Raw genomic sequence first — 26,590 nt, 5'->3', positions numbered from 1 at the left:
ATGTCGACACAAAAGTACCGACATACAGCACACACACAGGGAATGCTCTGATAGAGGACAGGACCCCACTAGCCCTTTGGGGAGACAGAGGGAGAGTTTGCCAGCACACACCAGAGCGCTATATATATATACAGGGATAACCTTATATAAGTGTTTTTCCCCTTATAGCTGCTGTATAGTTAATACTGCGCCTAATTAGTGCCCCCCTCTCTTTTTTTAACCCTTTCTGTAGTGTAGTGACTGCAGGGGAGAGACAGGGAGCTTCCCTCCAACGGAGCTGTGAGGGAAAATGGCGCCAGTGTGCTGAGGAGATACGCTCCGCCCCCTGCTTTTTTATGGATTCTGGCAGGGGTTAAATGCATCCATATAGCCCAGGAGCTATATGTGATGCATTTTTTTTGCCATCCAAGGTGTTTTTATTGCGTCTCAGGGCGCCCCCCCCCCAGCGCCCTGCACCCTCAGTGACCGAAGTGTGAAGTGTGCTGAGAGCAATGGCGCACAGCTGCAGTGCTGTGCGCTACCTTGTTGAAGACAGGACGTCTTCTGCCGCCGATTTTCCGGACCTCTTCTGCCTTCTGGCTCTGTAAGGGGGCCGGCGGCGCGGCTCTGGGACCCATCCAAGCTGGGCCTGTGATCGTCCCTCTGGAGCTAATGTCCAGTAGCCTAAGAAGCCCAATCCACTCTGCACGCAGGTGAGTTCGCTTCTTCTCCCCTTAGTCCCTCGATGCAGTGAGCCTGTTGCCAGCAGGTCTCACTGAAAATAAAAAACCTAATCTAAAACTTTCACTAAGAAGCTCAGGAGAGCCCCTAGTGTGCACCCTTCTCGTTCGGGCACAGAGATCTAACTGAGGCTTGGAGGAGGGTCATAGGGGGAGGAGCCAGTGCACACCAGATAGTCCTAAAGCTTTCTTTGGATGTGCCCAGTCTCCTGCGGAGCCGCTGTTCCCCATGGTCGTTACGGAGTCCCCAGCATCCACTTAGGACGTTAGAGAAAAATAATACAGATTCGTACTAGGCTGCACAATAGTCTCCATTATTCTAGTTACGCCACACAGTAGCGCCACTTACACACATTACGCCAGGTAGAGCCCCTGTCACACATTACGCCAGGTAGACTCCCCTTTTACACATTAACATTTTATTTGGGATAATCATTGTACAGTAAGCAAATTATCCAGTGTCTTATGGCCCCTGGGGAAAGGTGTGACACAGTGATAGATCGTGGGGGGGGGGTGACAAAACACGGTGGGGTGAAACGGTGACAAAACACGGGGGGGTGACACGGTGACAAAACACGGGGGGGGGTGACACGGTGACAAAACACGGGGGGGGGGGGGGTGACACGGTGACAAAACACGGGGGGGGGGGTGACACGGTGACAGAACACGGGGGGGGGGGTGACACGGTGACAGAACACGGGGGGTGACACGGTGACAAAACAGGTGACACGGTGACAGAACAGGTGACACGGTGACAGAACACGGGGGGGTTGACACGGTGACAGAACACAGAGGGGTGACACGGTGACAGAACACGGGGGTGACACGGTGACAGAACACGGGGGTGACACGGTGACAGAACACGGGGGGGTGACACGGTGACAGAACACGGGGGGGTGACACGGTGACAGAACACGGGGGGGGTGACACGGTGACAGAACACGGGGGGGTGACACGGTGACAGAACACGGGGGGGGGGTGACACGGTGACAGAACACGGGGGGGGGGGGTGACACGGTGACAGAACACGGGGGGGGGTGACACGGTGACAGAACACGGGGGGGGGGGTGACACGGTGACAGAACACGGGGGGGGGGGTGACACGGTGACAGAACACGGGGGGGGGGTGACACGGTGACAGAACACGGGGGGGGGTGACACGGTGACAGAACACGGGGGGGGGTGACACAGTGAGGTGACAGAACACGGGGGGGTGACACGGCGACAGAACACGGGGGGGTGACACGGCGACAGAACACGGGGGGGTGACACGGCGACAGAACACGGGGGGGTGACACGGCGACAGAACACGGGGGGGTGACACGGCGACAGAACACGGGGGGTGACACGGCGACAGAACACGGGGGGGTGACACGGCGACAGAACACGGGGGGTGACACGGCGACAGAACACGGGGGGTGACACGGCGACAGAACACGGGGGGGGGTGACACGGTGACAGAACACGGGTGGGGGATTTGGGGTGGTACAGCGAGTGCTAAAGATCTCCCCTAACCTAAAAACAGTCTGACGCCACTGCCCGCACACACAAATATATACACACACTAACAAACACAGTCTCGCATATACTCACACACACACACACTTTCTTTCTCTCGCTCACTTTTTTCATTAACTTACTAATCTGTATCTGGCTGGCTGGCTGGCTGGCTGGCTGGCAGTGGCAGGAAGGATGGATCTGTAGCAGTGGCTCTTGTCCCGTGTAGCTCCGCCCCTTCATCGCCGCGTAGCACTGCCTCCTTTTTAGATGAACACTGCTGTTGTCACTGGGGATTCTGGAAGCGGGAGGAAGAGGCTACAAGGCAAGATGACGATGTGGCAGGCGCCGTGCAGCTGCAGCAGGGGAGACAGGCGCTGGCAGCTTAGAGGCACTGCAGAGCTATGACAAGCAGCTCAGCTGGTCGGGCAGCTTGTTATTGTGCGCTGGTGGGAAGCAGTGGGCCTGGTAGGATCGGTTTGCGGGCCACATTTTGCCCACCCCTACTTTAGACAGTCAATAGATAGACCCCAAATGTTAGACAGTCAAAAGGTCGACCGTGTCAAAAGGTTAACATGAAAAAGTAGACAGTACAAAAGGTTGACAGGGTCAAAAGGTAAACAGGATCAAAACGTTGACATGAAAATGGGCGACATAAAAAAGGGAGACACCATTTTTTTTTTTTTTTTTTTTGGTGTCTGTGTGGATAGATTTGTGGATCGATTTATCATCTGGGACCCTAAATTGTAGAAAGGCTTTGCTCGCCTCGCTGCGCTCGCCACAAGGTTTATAACCAACTCTATGCCGACATAGATAGAGAAGGTATAAAAGTCCAAAAAATAAGAATTTACTTACCGATAATTCTATTTCTCGTAGTCCGTAGTGGATGCTGGGGACTCCGTCAGGACCATGGGGTTTAGCGGCTCCGCAGGAGACAGGGCACAATAATAAAAGCTTTAGGATCAGGTGGTGTGCACTGGCTCCTCCCCCTATGACCCTCCTCCAAGCCTCAGTTAGGATACTGTGCCCGGACGAGCGTGCATAATAAGGAAGGATATTGAATCCCGGGTAAGACTCATACCAGCCACACCAATCACACCGTAGAACCTGTGATCTGAACCCAGTTAACAGTATGATAACAACGAAGGAGCCTCTGAAAAGATGGCTCACAACAAGAATAACCCGATTTTTGTAACAATAACTATGTACAAGTATTGCAGACAATCCGCACTTGGGATGGGCGCCCAGCATCCACTACGGACTACGAGAAATAGAATTATCGGTAAGTAAATTCTTATTTTCTCTAACGTCCTAAGTGGATGCTGGGGACTCCGTCAGGACCATGGGGATTATACCAAAGCTCCCAAACGGGCGGGAGAGTGCGGATGACTCTGCAGCACCGAATGAGAGAACTTCAGGTCCTCCTCAGTCAGGGTGTGCCCCTGACCAAGTAGCAGCTCGGCAAAGTTGTAAAGCCGAGACCCCTCGGGCAGCCGCCCAAGATGAGCCCACTTCCTTGTGGAATGGGCTTTTACTGATTTTGGCTGTGGCAAGCCTGCCACAGAATGTGCAAGCTGAATTGTACTACAAATCCAGCGAGCAATCGTCTGCTTAGAAGCAGGAACACCCATCTTGTTGGGTGCATACAGGCTAAACAGCGAGTCAGATTTTCTGACTCCAGTCGTCCTGGAAACACATATTTTCAGGGCCCTGACAACGTCAAGTAACTTGGAGTCCTCCAAGTCCCTAGTAGCCGCAGGTACCACAATAGGTTGGTTCATGTGAAAAACAGAAAACACCTTAAGGAGAAATTGAGGACGAGTCCTCAATTCTGCCCTGTCAGAATGAAAAATTAAGTAAGGGCTTTTATATGATAAAGCTGCCCATTCTGACACACGCCTGGCTGAAGCCAGGGCTAATAGAATCTTCACCTTCCATGTGAAATATTTTAATTCCACAGTGGTGAGTGGATCAAACCAATGTGACTTTAGGAAACTCAAAACAACATTGAGATCCCAAGGTGCCACTGGGGGCACAAAAGGAGGCTGTATATGCAGTACCCCTTTTACAAACGTCTGAACTTCAGGCACTGAAGCCAGTTCTTTCTGGAAGAAATTCGACAGGGTCGAAATTTGAACCTTAATGGACCCTAATTTTAGGCCCATAGACAGTCCTGTTTTCAGGAAATGTAGGAAACGACCCAGTTGGAATTCCTCTGTAGGGACCTTCTTGGCCTCACACCACGCAACATATTTTCGCCAAATGCGGTGAAAATGTTTTGCGGTTACATCCTTCCTGGCTTCGACCAGGGTAGGGATGACTTCATCTGGAATGCCCTTTCAGGATCCGGCGTTCAACTGCCATGCCGTCAAACGCAGCCGCGGTAAGTCTTGGAACAGACAAGGCCCCTGCTGGAGCAGGTCCTTTCTTAAAGGTAGAGGCCACGGTTCTTCCGTGAGCATCTCTTGAAGTTCCGGGTACCAAGTCCTTCTTGACCCATCCGGAACCACGAGTATCGTTCTTACTCATCTCCTTCTTATGATTCTCAGTACTTTTGGTATGAGATGCATAGGAGGGAACACATACCCTGACTGGTACACCCACAGTGTTACCAGAGCGTCCACCGCTATTGCCTGAGGGTCCCTTGACCTGGCGCAATATTTGTCTAGTTTTTTGTTCAGGCGGGACGCCATCATGTCCACCTTTGGTTTTTCCCAACGGTTTACAATCATGTGGAAGACTTCCCGCTGAAGTCCCCACTCTCCCGGGTGGAGGTTATGCCTGCTGAGGAAGTCTGCTTCCCAGTTTTCCACTCCCGGAATTAACACTGCTGAGAGTGTTATCACATGATTTTTCGCCCAGCGAAGAATCCTTGCAGTTTCTGCCATTTCCCTCCTGCTTCATGTGCCGCCCTGTCTGTTTACGTGGGCGACTGCCGTGATGTTGTCCCACTGGATCAATACCGGCTGACCTTGAAGCAGAGGTCTTGCTAAGCTTAGAGCCTTGTAAATTGCCCTTAGCTCCAGTATATTTATGTGGAGAGAAGTCTCCAGACTTGATCACACTCCCTGGAAATTTTTTCCTTGTGTGACTGCTCCCCAGCCACTCAGGCTGGCATCCGTGGTCACCAGGACCCAGTCCTGAATGTCGAATCTGCGGCCCTTTCATAGATGAGCACTCTGCAGCCACCGCAGAAGAAAACACCCTTGTCCTTGGAGACAGGGTTATCCGCTGATGCATCTGAAGATGCGATCCGGACCATTTTCCCAGCAGATTCCACTGAAAGGTTCTTGCGTGAAATCTACCGAATGGGATCGCTTTGTAAGAAACCACCATTTTTCACAGGACCCTTGTGCAATGATGCACTGATACTTTTCCTGGTTTTAGGAGGTTCCTGACTAGCTCGGATAACTCCCTGGCCTTCTTCTCCGGGAGAAAACATCCTTTTCTGGACTGTGTCCAGAATCATTCCTAGGAACATTAGACGTGTCGTCGGAAAAAGCTGCGATTTTGGAATATTTAGAATCCACTCGTGCTGTCGTAGAACTACTTGAGATAGTGCTACTCCGACCGCCAACTGTTCTCTGGACCCTGCCCTTATCAGGAAAGCGTCCATATTTCTTTTAGGAAGAATCATCATTTCGGCCATTACCATGGTAAAGACCCGGGGTGCCGTGGACAATCCAAACGGCAGCTTCTGAACTGATAGTGACAGTTCTGTACCACGAACCTGAGATACCCTTGGTGAGAAGGGCAAAATTTGGACATGTAGGTAAGCGTCCCTGATATCCAGTGACACCATATCGTCCTGGTTCGCTATCACTGCTCTGAGTGACTCCATCTTGATTTGAACCCTTGTATGTAATTGTTCAAATCTTTTAGATCTCACCGAGCCGTTTGGCTTCAGTACCACAATATAGTGTGGAATAATACCCCTTCCCTTGTTGTAGGAGGGGTACTTTGATTATCACCTGCTGGGAATACAGCCTGTGAATTTTTTCCCAATACTGCCTCCCTGTCGGAGGGAGACGTTGGTAAAGCAGACTTCAGGAACTTGTGAGGGGAAGACGTCTCGAATTTCCAATGTACACCTGGGATACTACGTGTAGGATCCAGGAGTCCACTTGCGAGTGAGCCCACTGCGTGCTGAAACTCTTGAGATGACCCCCCACCGCACCTGAGTCCGCTTGTATGGCCCCAGCGTCATGCTGCGGACTTGGCAGAAGCTGTGGAGGACTTCTGTTCCTGGGAATGGGCTGCCTGCTGCAGTCTTCTTCCCTTTCCTCTAACCCTGGGCAGATATGACTGGCCTTTTGCCCGCCTGCCTTTATGGGTACGAAAGGACTGAGACTGAAAAGACTGTGTCCTTTTCTGCTGAGATGTGACTTGGGGTAACAAAAGTGGATTTTCCAGCTGTTGCCATGGCCACCAGGTCCGATGGACCGCCCCTTTATACGGCAATACTTGCCGTCTGGAATCTGCATCACCTGACCACTGTCGTGTCTATAAACATCGTCTGGCAGATATGGACATCACATCTACTCTTGATGCCAGAATGCAAATATCCCTTTGCGCATCTCGCATATATAGAAATGCATCCTTAAAATGCTCTATAGTCAATAAAATATTGTTCCTGTCAAGGGTATCAATATTTTCAGTCAGGAAATCCGACCAAGCCCCCCCAGCGCTGCACATCTAGGCTGAGGCGATTGCTGGTCGTAGTATAACACCAGTATGTGTGTATATACTTTTTAGGATATTTTTCAGCTTCCTATCAGCTGGCTCTTTGAGGGCGGCCGTATCTGGAGACGGTAACGCCACTTGTTTTTATAAGCGTGTGAGCGCCTTATCCACCCTAAGGTGTGTTTCCCAACTCGCCCTCACTTCTGGCGGGAAAGGGTATACCTCCAATAATTTTCTATCGGAGGAAACCCACGTATCATCACACACTTTAATTTATCTGATTCAGGAAAAACTACAAGTAGATTATTCCCACCCTACATAATACCCTTATTTGTGGTACTTGTAGTATCAGAAATATGTAACACCTCCTTCATTGCCCTTAACATGTAACGTGTGGCCCTAAAGGAAAATACGTTTGTTTCTTCACCGTCGACACTGAAGTCAGTGTCCGTGTCTGTGTCGACCAACTGAGGTAAATGGGCGTTTTTACAAGCCCCTGACGGTGTCTGAGACGCCTGGACAGGTACTATTTTGTTTGCCGGCCGTCTCATGTCGTCAACCGACCTTGCATCGTGTTGACATTATCACGTAATTCCTAAATAAGCCATCCATTCCGGTGTCGACTCCCTAGAGAGTGACATCACCAATACAGGCAATTTGCTCCGCCTCCTCACCAACATCGTCCTCCTACATGTCGACACACACGTACCGACACACAGCACACACACAGGGAATGCTCTGATAGAGGACAGGACCCCACTAGCCCTTTGGGGAGACAGAGGGAGAGTTTGCCAGCACACACCAAAAACGCTATAATTATACAGGGACAACCCCTTATACAAGTGTTTTCCCTTATAGCATTTTCACATATGTAATCATATCGCCAAATAAGTGCCCCCCCTCTCTGTTTTAACTAGTGATGAGCGAGGTTCGGTTTTACTCGGTTTTACTCGGTTCTCAAAACGGCATCTTATTGGCTATCCAAAACACGTGACATCCGAGAGCCAATAAGATGCTGTTTTGAGAACCGAGTAAAACCGAGTAAAACCGAATCCGCTCATCACTAGTTTTAACCCTGTTTCTGTAGTGCAGTGCAGGGGAGAGCCTGGGAGCCTTCCTCACAGCAGAGCTGAGCAGGAAAATGGCGCCGTGTGCTGAGGAGAATAGGCCCCGCCCCCTAAAACGGCGGGCTCTTCTCCCGGAGTTTGTGAGATCTGGCAGGGGTTAAATACATCCATATAGCCTCAAGGGCTATATGTGATGTATTTTAGCCATAAAAAAGGTATAATACATTGCTGCCCAGGGCGCCCCCCCCAGCGCCCTGCACCCTCAGTGACCGCTGGTATGAAGTGTGCCGACAACAATGGCGCACAGCTGCAGTGCTGTGCGCTACCTTATGAAGACTGAAAGTCTTCTGCCGCCTGTTTCTGGACCTCTGGACCTCTTCAACTTCGGCATCTGCAAGGGGGGTCGGCGGCACGGCTCCGGGACGAACCCCAGGGTGAGACCTGTGTTCCGACTCCCTCTGGAGCTAATGGTGTCCAGTAGCCTAAGAAGCAAATCCATCCTGCACGCAGGTGAGTTTACTTCTCTCCCCTAAGTCCCTCGTAGCAGTGAGCCTGTTGCCAGCAGGACTCACTGAAAATAAAAAACCTAACTTAAACTTTTATTCTAAGCAGCTCAGGAGAGCCACCTAGATTGCACCCTTCTCGGCCGGGCACAACAATCTAACTGAGGCTTGGAGGAGGGTCATAGGGGGAGGAGCCAGTGCACACCACCTGATCCTAAAGCTTTTATTATTGTGCCCTGTCTCCTGCGGAGCCGCTAAACCCCATGGTCCTGACGGAGTCCCCAGCATCCACTTAGGACGTTAGAGAAACATGTCAAATTTAAAAAACCCTGTGTCTACCTTTTTCATGTCAACCTTTTGACCCTGTGGACCTAATGGCTGTCATATGGTGTCTATCTATTGACTGTCTAACTAGACACTGTCTATCATCCGGATACCAAAGTTTCTGCCTGTGAGAGCTTACATACTAATCTATGGATACAAAGAAGCTGAGCACAATACCAATAGATTTAAATATTCTCAGTAAGGTTTGGCTCCAAATAGTAGCACTAGTTTATAACAGTCCTCGTGAGCTGTTCATTGTATCAGCTTTTCAAAGAAGTTGATTCATGCAGCCATGTATGCACACATCCAGCAGGCAACATTACAGGGGGCTTGGCCACTGGAGACAGAGTGGCCACACCCTGCAGTGGACTATGTTCACCTAGTTTGGCAACATGGGGGGAATGATTACACCTCTCCTGCCCTCCCGGACCCCTGGAGAGTGCAGGCTGCTTTTAACCTGCCAGTCCTCCACCCAACCATACCCCCTTCTGCACACATGGTTTCTACAGCATATCAAGAACAAGCCAAGAGCTGCAGAAGAACTAGTTGTATGTACAGTATGAATTTGATTTTATAGAGAGACAAGCTTGACAAAACATTCATATCTGGTAATTGCTGGTAATTATTTTACCCCTTCCCTGACCTCCTACCCTAACCCACCTGGGGTGGAGGCTAGGGCTAAGATTCGGGGGGTGGCAGCTAGGGAGCCAGAGGCCGCTCCCACTCGGCGGTGACGTGCCCTTCACGTGATTACCATGCGATCTATCGCATGATCGCATGGTAATCACTTTGGCAGTTCAGTTTGCACAAGTGTATGGGTACTAATGCAATGAAATGGGTGTTTAGAAATCACCCATTTGTATTTTTAAAGTTGGATTTTTAATGTAACACATACACCTCTTTACTTAGTGAGATTCCGTTGGGTTAATTTGGGACTTTTGATTAAGTCAATATCGTAAAAGAACAACATTGCCATTTACAGCAAATAGATATATAATGTGACAAACTGACCAATATATGCAGCCATACTTATACCATAAGTCAGTTATGTGTCTGCATGCCTAACGCCATCCTGTTCGGCACACCTGCATGTTATTGATGCATTAACACAAATACTTATTTTAAGGATCTTATAAAAGCTTGTGTCTGACCCTGCATGCATTATACATATAGAAATGAGTTTTCATCTACTAGATAAACATATTGGTGAGCCAGTAAAAACATACAGTTGTTTACATACTGCAGAACCTGAAAATGTCTCATTTACACTCTGCCCAGAACCAGAAAAATATCAAATAAAGCCTCAAGCTTCCTTTGCACCTCCCGTACATTTACACAAAAGACAACATCGCTAAAACACATCATAAATTTCCAATGATGCAGATTTAGTTTGAGCATTGGCATTAAAAGCAAAATGCGCACTGTTACCAATATTTAATGTAGTGTATACTGCAATGCAAATAAAATGGGCTTCCAGGAAGTAAATGATGCATATTGTATTTTACGAAATGCATCCAGCATAACAACCAGCCAGATGAGATGTTGGTGATAGAACAACAATTTACAACTGCACATGAATTCTACAGTCAGCTTGTATGAAGCGGCTAACAACAGGATCCAAGGTTAACAGGTTTTTCACTGACACACTGAGGTTATCGCACAGTAAAGTTATTCACTTTGAGATTTCTTCCATCTCTTAGGGACCTATTTATTAAAGCTCGGAGAGAGATAAAATTGTGAGAGATAAAGTACTAGCCAATCAGCTTCTGCCTTACATTTTACAGGCTGTGTTTGAAATATGATAGGAGCAAATTTATTGGTTGGTATTTTATCTTTAACAATTTTTTCTCTCTCCAAGCTTTGATAAATACCACCCTAGGTATGCTAAATGTAGAACTCTACTTGAAAATAGTTTATAGTATCCACTTGTTTGTGAAAAGGGTGTCCAGTAAAGGATTCCTGGAAATGAGTAGGCATTTTTTTTTTTTTATTACTAGATTTTTTTTTCCAGAAATCCATTCCAGTGAACAGTAATTGCTATCCAAAAGAAGAAGAAAAATGGCAAATGTTACTATACCATTAGGCCAAAGAGTTTTCAGAAACTTATGTAAATTAAATGAAATACAGATATGAAATTGCCTAATAAAACGAAGCATTACATGTGAAGTGCTCACAGGCTGGTATATGTAGATGCACACTGAGGGCATAACTTATTGGTCACATTGCCACTATATTACATCATTACTAAATGTAAAAGCTTTTAGTAATTTTTGCACCAACTTGTTAGCATGCACAAATTTTTTTCAGGCAGTTTGTAGTTGTGATTCTCTACAACAAGGCCCGGATCAGAAATTGGAGGTGTGCAGAGGCCAAACGGGGTCAATCAGACCTGGACGCAGCCGTGCGTTCGCACACAGCGGCCACATCCAGGGGGTCTGTGCATGCGCACTGGCTGCACTGCGCGACCCTGCACCCGCATTCGCCGCAAGGTCACTGACAGTGGCAGCCATTTGGGGGGGGGGGGGGATGACGTTTTTTCGGGGCAGCTGCGTAACGTCACACGCAGAAGCTCTGATTTATTAATAATTCGTCTTCCAGAAAAAAAAGACTAAGAGCTGTTCTTCTTCCCAAATGTTTAAAGGGAAATTATCATTCCTGAAGATATTTCAAATATGTATTTGCAGTGACATGATGTCAATTATTCTTTAAATAAGATTTTACTTACCGGTAAATCTATTTCTCGTAGTCCGTAGAGGATGCTGGGGACTCCGTAAGGACCATGGGGAATAGACGGGCTCCGCAGGAGATATGGCACTTTAAGAAAGCTTTGGACTCTGGGTGTGCACTGGCTCCTCCCTCTATGCCCCTCCTCCAGACCTCAGTTAGGGAAACTGTGCCCAGAGGAGATGGACAGTACGAGAAAGGATTTTTGTAAATCTAAGGGCGAGATTCATACCAGCCACACCAATCACACCGTATAACTTGTGATAAACTTACCCAGTTAACAGTATGAACAACAACATAGCCACGGTACCACCGAAAACTATAACATAACCCTTATGTAAGCAATAACTATATACAAGTCTTGCAGAAGAAATCCGCACTTGGGACGGGCGCCCAGCATCCTCTACGGACTACGAGAAATAGATTTACCGGTAAGTAAAATCTTATTTTCTCTAACGTCCTAGAGGATGCTGGGGACTCCGTAAGGACCATGGGGATTATACCAAAGCTCCCAAACGGGCGGGAGAGTGCGGATGACTCTGCAGCACCGATTGAGCAAACAGGAGGTCCTCCTCAGCCAGGGTATCAAACTTATAGAACTTTGCAAAGGTGTTTGTCCCCGACCAAGTAGCTGCTCGGCACAACTGTAATGCCGAGACCCCTCGGGCAGCCGCCCAAGAAGAGCCCACTTTCCTAGTGGAGTGGGCCTTTACCAATTTCGGTAACGGCAATCCTGCCGTAGAATGCGCCTGCTGAATCGTGTTACAGATCCAGCGAGCAATAGTCTGCTTTGAAGCAGGAGCGCCAACCTTGTTGGTCGCATACAGAACGAACAAAGCTTCAGTCTTCCTGATTCTAGCCGTTCTGGTCACATAAATCTTCAAAGCCCTGACTACATCCAGGGACTCGGAATCCTCCAAGTCCCATGTAGCCACAGGCACGACAATAGGTTGGTTCACATGAAAAGAGGAGACCACTTTTGGCAGAAAGTGAGGGCGAGTCCTCAACTCTGCCCTATCCACGTGAAAAACCAAGTATGGGCTTTTATGTGATAAAGCCACCAATTCGGAAACACGTCTTGCCGAAGCTAACGCCAACAACATGACCACTTACACGTGAGGTATTTCAACTCCACAGTTTTGAGTGGTTCAAACCAAGGTGACTTGAGGAACCGTAACACCACGTTAAGATCCCAAGGCGCCACCGGAGGCACAAAAGGAGGCTGAATATGCAGCACTCTCTTCACAAACGTCTGTACTTCAGGAATAGAGGCCAATTCTCTTTGAAAGAAAATGGATAAGGCCGAAATCTGGACCTTTATGGACCCTAATTTTAGGCCCAAAGTCACTCCTGTTTGAAGGAAGTGGAGTAGACGGCCCAAATGGAACTCCTCCGTAGGAGCGGCTCTGGCCTCACACCAAGAAACATATTTCCGCCATATACGGTGATAATGTTTTAACGTCACGTCTTTCCTAGCCTTGATCAGGGTAGGAATGACCTCCTCCGGAATCCCTTTTTCCGCTAGGATCCGGCGTTCAGCCGCCATACCGTCAAACGCAGCCGCGGTAAGTCTTGGAACAGACAGAGCCCCTGCCTTAGAGGAAGAGGCCACGGATCCCCTGCGAGCAACTCTTGCAGCTCCGGATACCAAGTCCTCCGTGGCCAATCTGGAACAATGAGTATTGTTCTGACCCTGCTTCTTCGTATTATTCTCAACACCTTGGGTATGAGAGGAAGAGGAGGAAACACATAGACCGATCTGAACACCCAAGGTGTCACCAGAGCATCTACCGCTACCGCCTGAGGGTCCCTTGACCTGGCGCAATACCGCTTTAGCGTTTTGTTGAGACGGGATGCCATCATGTCGATTTGAGGCAGTCCCCAACGATCCGTGATCTGTGCGAAGACTTCTTGATGAAGTCCCCACTCTCCCGGATGCAGGTCGTGCCTGCTGAGGAAGTCCGCCTGACAGCGCGCTTACATGGCCTTCCGCCCAGCGTAGAATCCTGGTCGCTTCTGCCATGGCCATTCTGCTCCTTGTTCCGCCTTGGCGGTTTATATGAGCCACTGCCGTGACATTGTCTGACTGAATCAGAACCGGTTTTCTCCGAAGCAATTCCTCCGCTTGACGCAGGGCGTTGTATATGGCCCTCAACTCCAGGACGTTGATGTGGAGACAAGACTCTAGGCTTGACCAGAGACCTTGGAAATTTCTTCCCAGTGTCACTGCTCCCCAGCCACAAAGGCTTGCGTCCGTGGTCACCAGGACCCAGTCCTGAATGCCGAACCTGCGACCTTCTAGTAGGCGAGCACTGCTCAGCCACCACAGGAGAGATACCCTGGTCCTGGGAGACAGCGTGATCTTTTGATGCATTTGTAAATGGGATCTGGACCACTTGTCCAAAAGGTCCCATTGAAAGGTCCTCGCATGGAACCTGCAGAAAGGGATGGCCTCGTAGGAAGCCACCATCTTCCCCAGGACCCGCGTGCAATGATGCACTGAAACCTTTTTTGGTTTTAATAGGTTCCTGTCCATGGCTATGAGTTCCTGAACCTTTTCGATCGGAAGAAAACCCTTTTTCTGGTCTGTGTCTAGAATCAGCCCCAAAAAGGTCAGACGCGTTGTAGGGACTAGCTGGGACTTCGGTATATTGAGAATCCAGCCGTGTAACTGCAACGTCTTCATGGACAGAGACACGCTGTCCAGCAACCTCTCCCGAGATCTCGCCTTTATGAGGAGATCGTCCAAGTATGGGATAATTGTGACCCCCTGCCTGCGCAGGAGCACCATCATTTCCGCCATTACCTTGGTGAAAATTCTCGGGGCCGTGGAAAGCCCAAACGGCAACGTCTGAAATTGGTAGTGACAGTCCTGCACTGCAAATCTCAGGAACGCCTGATGCGGGGGGAATATCGGAACATGAAGGTAAGCATCCTTTATGTCCAGGGACACCATCCAATCCCCCCCCCTCCAGGCTGGCGATGACCGCCCTGAGTGATTCCATTTTGAACTTGAACCTCTTCAAGTACAGGTTCAGAGATTTCAGGTTTAAAATGGGTCTGACCGAACTGTCCGGTTTCGGGACCACAAACAGGGTTGAGTAATATCCCTCTCCTTGCTGGAGATGAGGAACTGTGACAATCACCTGTTGAGTATACAATTTTTGGATTGCTGTCAACACCTGCTCCCTCTCTGAAGGGGAAGCCGGCAGAGACGATTTGAAAAATCGGCGAGGAGGCAAGTCTTCGAATTCCAGCCTGTATCCCTGGGAAACAATCTCTAATGCCCAGGGATCCACCTGCGAGTGAACCCAGACGAGGCTGAAAAATCGAAGACGAGCCCCCACCAGATCTGCCTCCCCCCGGAAAGCCCCAGCGTCATACGGTGGACTTTGCCGACGCGGGGGAGGACTTCTGCTCTTGGGAACTAGCTGTGTGCAGCTTTTTTCCCCTGCCTTTCCCTCTGGCAACAAAGGATGATCCACGTACCTTCTTGTTTTTATTGGAACGAAAGGACTGCAAGGTAAGAAATTTGACTTACCAGCCATAGCCGTAGAGACAAGATCCGAGAGGCCGTCTCCAAACAACTCCACCCCCTTGTAAGGCAAGGACTCCATATGCCGCTTTGAATCGGCATCTCCCATCCACTGTCGGGTCCACAAGAGCCGCCTAGCAGAAATAGACATAGCATTTATTCTGGAGCTTAATAAACAAATGTCTCTCTGAGCATCCCTCATATACAAGGCAGCATCTCTGATATGCTCTATGGTCATTTGAATGGCGTCCCTATCTAAGGTGTCAATTTCCGTAGATAAGGAATCTGCCCATGCTACAACCGCACTACAAACCCAGGCCGACGCCATAGTCGGTCGAGCAATAGTACCGGAATGATTGTAAATGTGCTTTAAGGTAATTTCCTGCCTGCGATCCGCAGGTTCCTTGAGGGAAGCCGTATCCTGAGAAGGCAGTGCCACCTTTTTGGACAAACGGGTCAGCGCCTTGTCAACTTTTGGCGAAGATTCCCAGCGTATCCTATCAGTTTGTGGAAAAGGATACGCCATGAGAATCCTTTTGGGAACTTGTGGTCTCCTATCCGGAGATTCCCAAGCCTTTTCGCACAAGTCACTTAATTCAAATGAGGATGGGAAAGTGACTTCAGGCTTTTTCCCTTTATACATGCGTACCCTCGTGTCAGGGACAGGGGGTTCCTCAGTAATATGCAAAACCTCTTTAATGGCCATAATCATGTACCGTATACCCTTAGCCACCTTTGGCTGTAATATTGCATCTTCATAGTCGACAGTAGAGTCAGTATCTGTGTCGGTATCTGTGTCATCGATCTGGGATATGGTGCGCTTCTGAGACCCCGAAGGACCTGGCGCCCCAGGGACAGGCATGGACTGGCTACCTGACTGATCCCTAGCTTCTGCTTTGTCTAATCTTTTATGCAATAGATTGACATTTGCATTCAAGACATTCGGCATATCCACCCATTCCGGTGTCGGCGTTGCCGACGGCGACCTGACAATCAACCACTCCCCCTCCACATTAAGCGAGCCTTCCTCGTCAAACATGTCGACACACGCGTACCGACACACTTCACACACACACAGGGAACCCCTTTCCTGAAGACAGTATCCCTGTCAAGGCCCTTTGGAGAGACAGAGAGAGAGTAAGCCAGCACACACCCCAGCGCAATAACCCTGGAGACCAACACAAATTGTTTTTCCCCAGCAGCGCTGTATAATATGTAAACCGACAATTATGTGCCCCCCCCCCTCTCTTTTAAGCACCCTTTCACCGTGTGTAAGCAGGGGAGAGTCCGGGGAGCTTCCTCTCAGCAGTGCTGTGGAGAGAAAATGGCGCTGGTGAGTGCTGAGGGAGAAGCCCCGCCCCCTCGGCGGCGGGCTTCTGTCCCGCTCAAACTTAGTGAAATATGGCGGGGACTCTTTTATATACATGTACAGAGCCCACCTGTACATGTATATATTCTTTATGCCATGCAGAGGTTTATATTGCCGCCCAGGGCGCCCCCCCCCTGCGCCCTGCACCCTTACAGTGACCGGAGTATGTGAGGTGTATGGGAGCAATGACGCACAGCTGCAGTGCTGTGCGTTACCTCAGTGAAGCTGAAGGCTTCTGCCGCCTGACGACTTCTGTCTTCTGTACTTCTAGCTCTGTGAGGAGAACGGCGGCGCGGCTCCGGGGGTGGACGCCCAGTAAGAACATGCGTTCACCCCCTCTGGAGCTAATGGTGTCCAGAAGCCGAGGAAGCAGAGCCTATCTTTGACAAGAAGGTCTGCTCCTCTCTCCTCAGTCCCACGATGCAGGGAGACTGTTGCCAGCAGTGCTCCCTGTGAAAAAGTAAAATGTAGAAAGAAAAAATCCAAACAAAAATGCTTCTAGGCAGAGAACTCTGGAGAGCTCTCTGCAGTGCACCCATCTTTCTCTGGGCACAGTGTAAAACTGAGGTCTGGAGGAGGGGCATAGAGGGAGGAGGCAGTGCACACCCAGAGTCCAAAGCTTTCTTAAAGTGCCCTATCTCCTGCTGAGCCAGTCTATTCCCCATGGTCCTTATGGAGTCCCCAGCATCCTCTAGGACATTAGAGAAATATTATTAAAATATAAATTAAAATAACTATAATTAATAAATATTCTTAAAAAGGTAAATGTACAAGCTTTGTTGCTCAGTGTATTATTGAAAACCATGAGGTTTTTTTTTTTTTAAGACAGAAGTAATTGGGAAGTTGACAATAACATTGTACGTGCAAGACATATGTAGCTTGCTACAAAGTAAACCACACAAAAGAAGCCACAAACCAGAAGAAAAGCACTAAAAATAGGAACTCCAAATAATACGTTGTAGAAATTGTAAAGTGTGGAAAGACAAACTGTAATTTAGTACACAATGTGACCATTGATAACAACGTGGGTCGCTATGGTATTGGTGTAGGTGTCCCTCTATCCTCCAGTTACTTTATAGAAGCTGTCATTTACCAGCCCCCTAGCCCTCCCTCCAAATTCCTTGACAACTTTGCTTGCTGGCTCCCTCACTTCCTCTCTTCAGATCTTCCCTCCATTATAGGTGACTTCAATATACCAATGGATAACCTCACAGAATCCTCTGCCTCTAAACGCCTTACCCTTACATCACTTTTTGGTCTCTCACAATGGACCTCCTCACCCTCCCACGTGAGTGGACACCATCTCCAACTACTGACCCATCTATCTCCTCCCTTTTGCCTCCAAGCTCCTTGACAATATTGTTTACAATCGCCGCGGCCTAACCACCTTTTTGCTCACTCCCTGCTTGACACACTTCAGTTTGGCTTCTGTCCTCTCTTCCCCACTGAAACTGCTCTCAAGAAAGTCAGCAACGACCTCCTTGCTGCTGAATCCTACGGTCACTATTTGCTCATTCTTCTTGACCGCTCTGCTCGTTTTAACACTGTGGACCACCTTCTCCTCCTGCAAATCCTTCACTCCCTTGGTTTACGTGATACTGCCCTCTCCTGGCTCCATGTCCCCTTTCTTCCACTAACGGTAGCTGCCACCCTGTTGCTTATTTGAGTGTTATGACTGATGATGCAGCAATGTTTATAAACCATGCACTTGTCCTGCATTGTCTTGTACTGCTCATTGTTGATGTACATTGAAAGGTGTTGCGGAACCCATGTTGTGCCATATAATTAAAGGACAATAATACTATGACATAAACAAACATTAATCAATATAAACAAATATTACAATAAACTCTTAAATGGCAAATTAAACAGAAGACCCAGCAACCAACCTCTGCTGTAACTTTGATACTTTGATTCCTTATATCACACTTGCCACTATAACAAACATTGTCCCTGTTTTAATACAAATTTTCACAGCGGCACAAAAGTCTATTTTATGTAAATGGTCATAGAACATATCTACTTTCAGAATAAGGTCAAAACTGAATGCTAGAAGTGTCATATTTTAAGAGGAGAGACACATATCAAAAACGGCATGGAAATACATTACGCAAAGTTACATAGTCTGCAAAAAGTCCCTGGTGGCAAGGGTGCAGACATGTATTATGGAAATATTCCTATCTACTGACTGGTTTCCCTATAGACAATATGGCAGGTGTTACTAGGACTGGTTGTGGGCTTAGATCTTGCCGACTCTGGACCCTGCATGAGATGGAGGATGTCCGAGACCCTGCTTATCCTGCCAAAAAGGACTGGTTGATGAGTATGACATATCCTTTAACCAGAGCATCTTGTTGTTACATGCTTTAAGTTACATGCTTGTTGCTACATGCTGTTTGTGAGTGCTTTTTATTATATTTTTAATCCTTTATCAAAAAGGTGTGAACTATCCGTCTTTGTTCCCTCTCTTTTCATATGGCATGCTTCTAACCCTGTGGGCATAAATCTGAGCGTGTAAACAAACTTCTTATGGGAGGTTGTATTTGACCTTATTGTAAAGGTCTTTTACCTTTGAACTTTCAAATAACGGTGATTATTTTACTTTTACTAAGACTTCTATACTGGTATTGCTCATGGATACATTTATCTATTTTGTTAAAACTGTATGTAGAGAGTTGTTGCGTACCTCTCAATTAATGTATTGCGCTGCATGAAAAACCGGTTGATAGCGCATAACTACAGAATATGTATTGTATAATATGGCAATGTTTGCCTGTGACTTGTTATTGGATCTCTGGGTTGTTTTCAGGGGTCTTCGATGATCATGTGTTTCCTAACACGCTCCAACGCTGTCAGTAAAAGGTGAAAGTGAAATGCTCATGCTTCAACCACACACATCCTCATTACTGAGTATAGCAAGCGTCAAATAGGTTTAGGAGATGGCGGTAAGTGGCACAAAGACAGATACCACAGAAAAAATATGTGATCCACTTCACTTCACTATCATTTTCGCCAGAGAAAGGTCTTATCTCAGATTCACAAATAACCTTTCAACCAGGCACTATTAGTGACATTTCATACATGCGTTATCTCAAGTGTACTCGGAAATAATAACAGTTATCTACAACACAAGCGAAAAGAAGAACACTTTATACATACAGTCACAGAAACAAAGCTACCTGAAGAGTCTCCCCTGAAGAGAAGTGTGTGGAGGACATGTTCCTTTCCTGGATCAGGCAGGGAATGCGGTCAGCATAGGATCCTGATATAAATGTACTTTATCTATAAGCTGTGGATGATTAGATTTGAAAAGAGATGATCAGGTTTTATAAGACACATTTTATAAGACAGACAGAACGGATATGATGGCACATAAGCTTTGGCTAATTTTAACCTAAAGGCTATTTGTAAAAGGTAAACAACTATTATAGAGTTTTTTTCAACTTTGCTAACATTGATGCAGTGATGGGGGTATTCTGCAATCAGAACCTTCATTCTATCCATCCTTGCATCTATTATTATGAGTAGTACAGTAGCTACCAGGCTACTTGCACAGCCAAGTTAAACAACTAATAAAGACATACAGTAACCGGATATTGGCTGTATACAGATGGAGCCTCCCTCATCGTTGCAGTTTCTCCACCTAAACTGAGTATTTGTCACGTAGGTTGTTGAGGTAGCTCGGGTTGTTGAGGTACTGTGTAGTAAGGCGCGTTGAGGTGCAACAACATACACAGCATGCAATACACATTTTCACCACTGGGTGGCTAATGGCTCCACTAGTCCAGTACTGTAGAGCGAATAGCGGCAGATGGATATACAGTACAGTAATCGTACTGTAATAGTGTACTCTTAGAAAGCCCTAGCAAATGGCCAGTGACAACTGTAATGCTATACATACAAACCAGCGGTCAGATGGAGAGAGTCAATCAGGAACTTGAAGTGTATAGCGTACTATAAATAAAGGAGGCATATTTTTCCGCAGTGCCTGGACTGTCATTTCGGCAGTGATGTGCGGGTGTCACAGACGCATTGATACCATGATTTACTAATGAACGCTGGGCTTAATTAGTAAATCATGCATCAAGTCATGCTAAACAGCCATTGAAGTTACACCATGCGGCAGCACTCGGTAGCGCTGATAGTCTTTTTTTGCATTTTTTTCCACGGAAATGTGTCTTAGATGCAAAGTAATGTAATAGGAAGCACATGCAGCTTCTACTGATTAAAAAGATATGCAGCATGCCTATATACTGTGTGTGACTGCTTGTGCGTCCAATTACATTACCTTGTGTCTAAGATGCATTTTCGCAGAAAAACAAAAGAAAGAAAAAAGACGACCGGCACTACCAAGTCCCGCCGCCAGCATGGTGTGACTTCAAGGGCTGTTAGCGTGACTGCAGCAAGGATGTAAGAGGACACATCTGTAGATTGGCTCAGCATCTCCAATGCACACAAAGAAAAGCAAAGTTCAGAATTCTACACAGCTCTCTAAAAGAAAAAAAAATCATTACTATCAGCAATAGAGTTGGGACACACAGCACTGTAAAAAAAATTACAATGAGCATCATTACTATGTCACTGCAGGTGTCAGTCACCTTTCTACATATCTTTCTTGGCATAGTGGTATTTTTGATGTTTACCATGCCTGTGAGTTAGGGTTCGATTCCCGCAAAGGAAACACATGTATTGTATATCTGTGTAAAAATTAGCATCCACAGTTTTTTTCTAATTTTGCCAAAAGAAGTTCTGTCATACTTTGTATACAGTCTTAGACATGCACACACATATAAAATCAAAATTAGAAAAGAACTGTAGGTGCTACTTAGTACTCAAATATACAAGTGTGGCTTTTCAAATTACGAGAGTGTTATCTTTATGACACCGAGTTTACTGTACTTCTACCCAGGCTTCCCCATTGCTTTAATAATATAATCCCACCTCCTGTGAGAATCATGATTTCACGGACTGGGTGCACTGCTTAGTAAATGACAAACACAACACGGCCGGTACACTACTGTATGTAAACAAATGGCTCATGCTGGTTTTGGTTGGGGGAAGGGAACCCAGAAGCCACAGAAGGTACATTCATTTGTAAGGCATGTTAGCATTGAGCATGCACCTAGAGATCGAAAGATGCCTGGCATGAGTGATCCATCATTTTCCGGGCAGCTCTCATAATGTCGGCCATCTTTTCTTGACGTAAATGCATCTTACATATGTGTCTTCTTACATACTTGCTACAGTCAAGCTAAACAGCCCTTGAAGTCACACCATGCTGCGGCATGACTCTGTAGTACAGATAGTCTTTTTTTGCATTTTTATTTGAGTCTTAGACACAAAGTAATGTAATAGGACGCACAATCAGCTTCTGCTGATTAAAATGATATGCAGCATGCCTATATTCTGTGTGTGACTGTGACTGTATTTGCATACAAAATGCTCTGCTACAGTGTTTACCTGGAAAACACTAACGTTTCATTTCGGATTCAGATAGAGCAGCTATTACACACAGAATATAGGCATGCTGCATATTTCAATCAGCAGAAGCTGCTTGTGCATCCTAGTACATTACGGGCCGATTTTTCTACCATTGGAATGGCCTGATATCTGCGCTACACATTAAGTCATTTGTTTTAAAAAAGATTCAGATTTTCGGCCACACCATGATGTATTCTACAGAGAATGCCCACACACTGCACAATATCAGGACCTTTTGGATGATATTTTCTGTCAGGGCCAACTGACTGGATAATTGCAGGTGATCATTTCTGCCCGTTTTTGAACCATTTTATCAGTGTTTGGCCACAACGCTCATGCCTACGAGCTACACAATAAAACAGGCACAATAATTGTATTGTGTGTATCTAGCTTTAGCCACTGAGGGCCTCTGGCAGAGCTGGATGTACACCTTGATTGTTTCTTGCATACAAAAATTATTTTTTATTCTGTACCCCTTTGTCTGTATCCAACTTATTGCATATCTTACACTTACAACTCCTTAATCCTACACATAGAAAAATATACATTATGGTAAGTACGTACCTTTGATAACGGTATTTCTCCTAAGTCTGCAGGTTCCACAGGATAACATTGGGATATGATGAAGCGACAGCAGATTTGCACCAATCGGTCAAAGCTTTTCGGCCTCCCAGCATGCAACGGGCCCGTCCATATATTCCTGCCTCCTGGCTAAGGCAAATAAGTTGTATTCCCAAAGCTCAAGGCAGGAGCATCATAGATAGCCCTAATCAGGCACACATACACACCTTTCCGTACAAGAAGGAAGAGGTTAGTGAATTAAAGGATCCTCAAATCAGGTGCGTCAGGGTGGGATCCCTGTGAAACCTGTGGACTTAGGAGAAATACTGTTGTCAACGGTAAGTTCTTACCATAACGTATTTTTGTCCGGCAGGTTCCACAGGTTATACACAGAATAACATTGGGATTTCCCAAAGCAATTTAGTTTTGGGGATGCTCCTGACTGGACAGGAGAATCCTTCGCCCGAATTCAGCATCATGAAAGGCAAAGGTTTCCATGGCATAATGTCTAATGAATGTGTTAATGGAAGATCATGTGGCTTCCTTACATATCTGTTCTGCTGAAGCACCACATTGTGCTGCCCATGATGGACCTACCTTGCGAGTAGAATGAGCAGAGACATTAGCCGGAACAGGGATATGAGCTTTAGAATATGCTTCTGAAATCGTCATCCAAAGCCACCTTGCCAGTGTCTGCTTATCAGCAGGCCATCCTCTCTTGTGAAATCCGTAGAGAATGAAGAGAGAATCTGTCTTTCTGATGGCACTGGTATGATCCACATAGATCCTTAATGCACGGACCATGTCCAGCAATGCATCTCCCGCAGAAAGGCTCGGTACCTGGAAAGCCGGGACTACAATTTCTTCATTAAGGTGGAATTTAGACACCACCTTGGTAAGATACCCAGATTTAGTTCTGAGAACTGCTTTATCTGGATAAAAAAATCAGAAATGGGGAACGACATGACAATGCCCCTAAATCTGACACTCTTCTAGCTGATGCCATGGCCAGTAGAGAGAGAAATTTAGCTGTCAACCATTTAAGATCCACTTTATTAAGTGGTCCAAATGGGGCAACTTGGGGGGCCTTTAGGACTAAATTTAAGTCCCAAGGCACTGTAGGAGGAACAAAGGGAGGTTGAATGCGCAGTATTCCCTGGAAAAAAAGTATGCACAGCCTGTAAATTGGCAATTTTCTTTTGGAACCATACAGTCAATGCTGACACTTGCACTCTCAAGGAAGCCACCTTCAAACCTTTATCCATTCCTGCCTGAAGAAATGCGAAGACCCTGGAAACTCTGAAAGACTTAGGGTCCATTTTCCGTTCACTGCACCAATGAATATAGGTTTGCCATATTCGGTGATAAATGTGAGCTGAGGAAGGTTTCCTTGCTCTGAGCATTGTTTGAATTACCTGTTGTGAGAATCCTCTTGACTTCAGGATAGAGGTCTCAAGAGCCAAGCCGTCAAAGGCAGTCGATCCAGATGTCCGTGATAACAAGGACCCTGCATCAGTATATCTGGACGTTGAGGGAGCAGGAGTGCAGCATCCATCGACATTCTCTGCAGATCTGTGTACCACTGCCTTCTGGGCCAAGCAGGAGCTATTAGTATCATTGCACCCTTTCCTTGCTTTACCTTTCTCACCACCCTGGGTAATAGGGTGATTGGAGGAAACACATAAGCCAGATGAAAGTCCCATCTCACCGACAGGGCATCCACAAAGATCGCTCTGGGATCCTTTGTTCTTGACCCGTATGTGAGAACTTTGTTGTTCTGACGGGACGCCATGAGATCTATCTCAGGCAACCTTCACTTGTCTACTAGAGTTTGGAAGACCTCCGGGTGTAGAGCCCATTCGCTTGCCTGAATGGCGTGTCGACTGAGAAAATCCGCTTCCCAGTTTAGGACTCCTGGAATGAACACTGCGGACAAGGCTGGAAGATGAAGTTCTGCCTACTTTAGAATGTGACTTAACTCCTTTATCACTTTTCGGCTGCGAGTTCCTCCTTGATGGTTGAGGTACGCTACTGCCGTCGCATTGTCCAAGCGGATCTGAACTGTTTTTCCCCAAAGAATGTCCTTTGCCTGAATCAGTGCCATGTATATGGCCCGAAGTGCCAGTATATTTATTGGCAGGCAGCCTTCTTCCTTGGTCCATTTCCTCTGGAAACACAACCTTCCTGACACTGCTCCCCAGCCTTGGAGACTGGCATCTGTTGTCAGAATTTCCCAATCTGATATCCAAAAGGGTCTCCCCTTGTCCAGATGGGATGTCTGTAGCCACCAGGCTAATACCCTTCTTACTTCTATCGTAAGAACCATAGTCTGCGTTTTATCGTCTGATGCAACCCATTCCATTTGGCAAGAATCAGATACTGCAGACACCATCAATCCCATCACATGCATTGCTGCGTGAATGGATACCTTTTGACTATGTAGCAAGTCCTGAATCCTTGACTGAACCTCAGATATCTTGTTCAGAGGTAAAATTACTCTCTGAAGACTTGAATCCAGTACAGCCCCCAAGTGAGTCATCCACTGTGACGGAACCAGAGACGATTTTGCACAATTTATGAGCCACCTGTGTCTTTGCAGACACGTTATTGTCTGTTGCAGATGACATAGGAGCAATACCTGTGACTGTGGCAGGATTAAAAGATCGTCGAGGTATGGAAAAATTCTTATCCCCTGCTGGCGGAGATAAGCTGCCATTACCATCATAATCTTGGTAAATACTCTGGGGGCTGTGGCTAACCCAAAAGGTAGGACCTGGAACTGAAAATGCTGTTGGAGGATAGCGAACCTGAGATAGCACTGATGGGACAGTGCTATAGGAACATTTAGGTAAGCATCCTGTATATCCAGGGATACCATATAATCCCCTGGCTCCATGGCCAAAATGATGGAACGTAAAGTCTTCATATGAAACCGAGGTACCCAAATGTCCTTGTTCAGCATTTTGAGATTGAGAATGGGCCGAAATGACCCATTTGGTGTCTGAATTAGAAACAGGTTGGAGTAAAAACCCTCGTTGCGCAGGAGGAACTGGAATGACTACTCCTGACTGAAGCAATTTCTGAACTGCCTCTTGCAAAGCCCTAGCCTTCGTCTCTACCAGAGACGGGCTGATACAAAAAAAAAAACCTTTGAGAAGGGTGCTTCTTGAAGGCAAAAGCATAACCTAGAGATACCGCTTCCTGCACTGAGGCATCTGTTGTAGACTGCTGCCAGATCTTGGCAAACTGAAGAAGTCGGCCCCCCACCCTGGGATCCCCCAGGTGGAGGCCCACACCATCAGGTTGATGGCTTATCTGTTTTACCAACCGGTCCTCTGGTAGCCCAAAGCATTTTAGTCTTACCAGACTTGTTGTATTGGGACTGCCTGCCATTACTTTTTCCTTTCATTTTTCCTTGAGACTGAAAGGGCCGAAAAGCCGGAACTTTAGGTTTGAAATTGTATTTGGAAGGAAACTTTACCTTCTTGGAGTCTGCTTCTGACTCCAAAATATCGGTCAATTCTTTACCAAAAGGAATATCTCCAGAAAAAGGAAAAAGATTCCAAAACCTTCTTAGATTCTGAATCACCTTTCCACGCGTGTAGCCAAACTGCTCTGCGAGCAGCGATTGTTGAAGTTGATGCCCTGGAGGCAATAGTACACATATCCAATGCTACTTCTTCCAAGAACATTGCAGCCTGTTTTATATGTGCTATTGTATATGGGATTTTTGCTCTCTAGATGCTATTGAAAAATTCCCCCCCAATGCATCAGCCCAGGCAGCCACTGCCTTTGACATCCAAACTGAAGCCATGGTTGGCCTTATGACTGCCCCAGACAGGGAAAAAATGTTTTTTTTTAAAAAACATCCACTCTCCTATCCATGACATAATTTAATGATGTTGAAGGCAAAGGTAATCTAGATTTTCGCACAAATCGATCACATGCGTATCTACTTTAGGAGCCACCTATCTTTTTAAACAATTCCCAGCTAGAAGAGGATAATTGGAATTCCCAAGCCTCTTCCATGATTTCTGTCATCTGATCTGACCCTGGAAACTCAGTCTTAACTGTTTTGGGACGTTTAAACCCAGGTGCCTTGGTTTTTAACACAGGCTCTGTTGAAT

The 26,590-nt window shown here is 46.8% G+C and overlaps 1 protein-coding gene across 3 annotated transcripts in view; it reads right to left on the bottom strand.

Annotated features, from left to right (window-relative positions):
• LOC135061454 (uncharacterized) overlaps window positions 1-26,590 on the bottom strand; it is a 556,703-nt gene that overhangs the window by 524,950 nt on the left and 5,163 nt on the right. For all 3 annotated transcript variants that reach the window (XM_063964060.1, XM_063964058.1, XM_063964059.1), the window contains exon 2: window positions 19,601-19,710. In XM_063964060.1, coding sequence (XP_063820130.1) covers window positions 19,601-19,639 — 39 coding nt within the window. In that variant the 5' untranslated portion in view covers window positions 19,640-19,710. The remainder of the gene's footprint in view (window positions 1-19,600; window positions 19,711-26,590) is intronic.

Source organism: Pseudophryne corroboree, chromosome 1, assembly GCF_028390025.1.
Source record: "Pseudophryne corroboree isolate aPseCor3 chromosome 1, aPseCor3.hap2, whole genome shotgun sequence".
Taxonomy (NCBI): domain Eukaryota; kingdom Metazoa; phylum Chordata; class Amphibia; order Anura; family Myobatrachidae; genus Pseudophryne; species Pseudophryne corroboree.
Note: the sequence above shows the minus strand (reverse complement) of the source record. Positions and strands in the feature narration are given on the sequence as shown.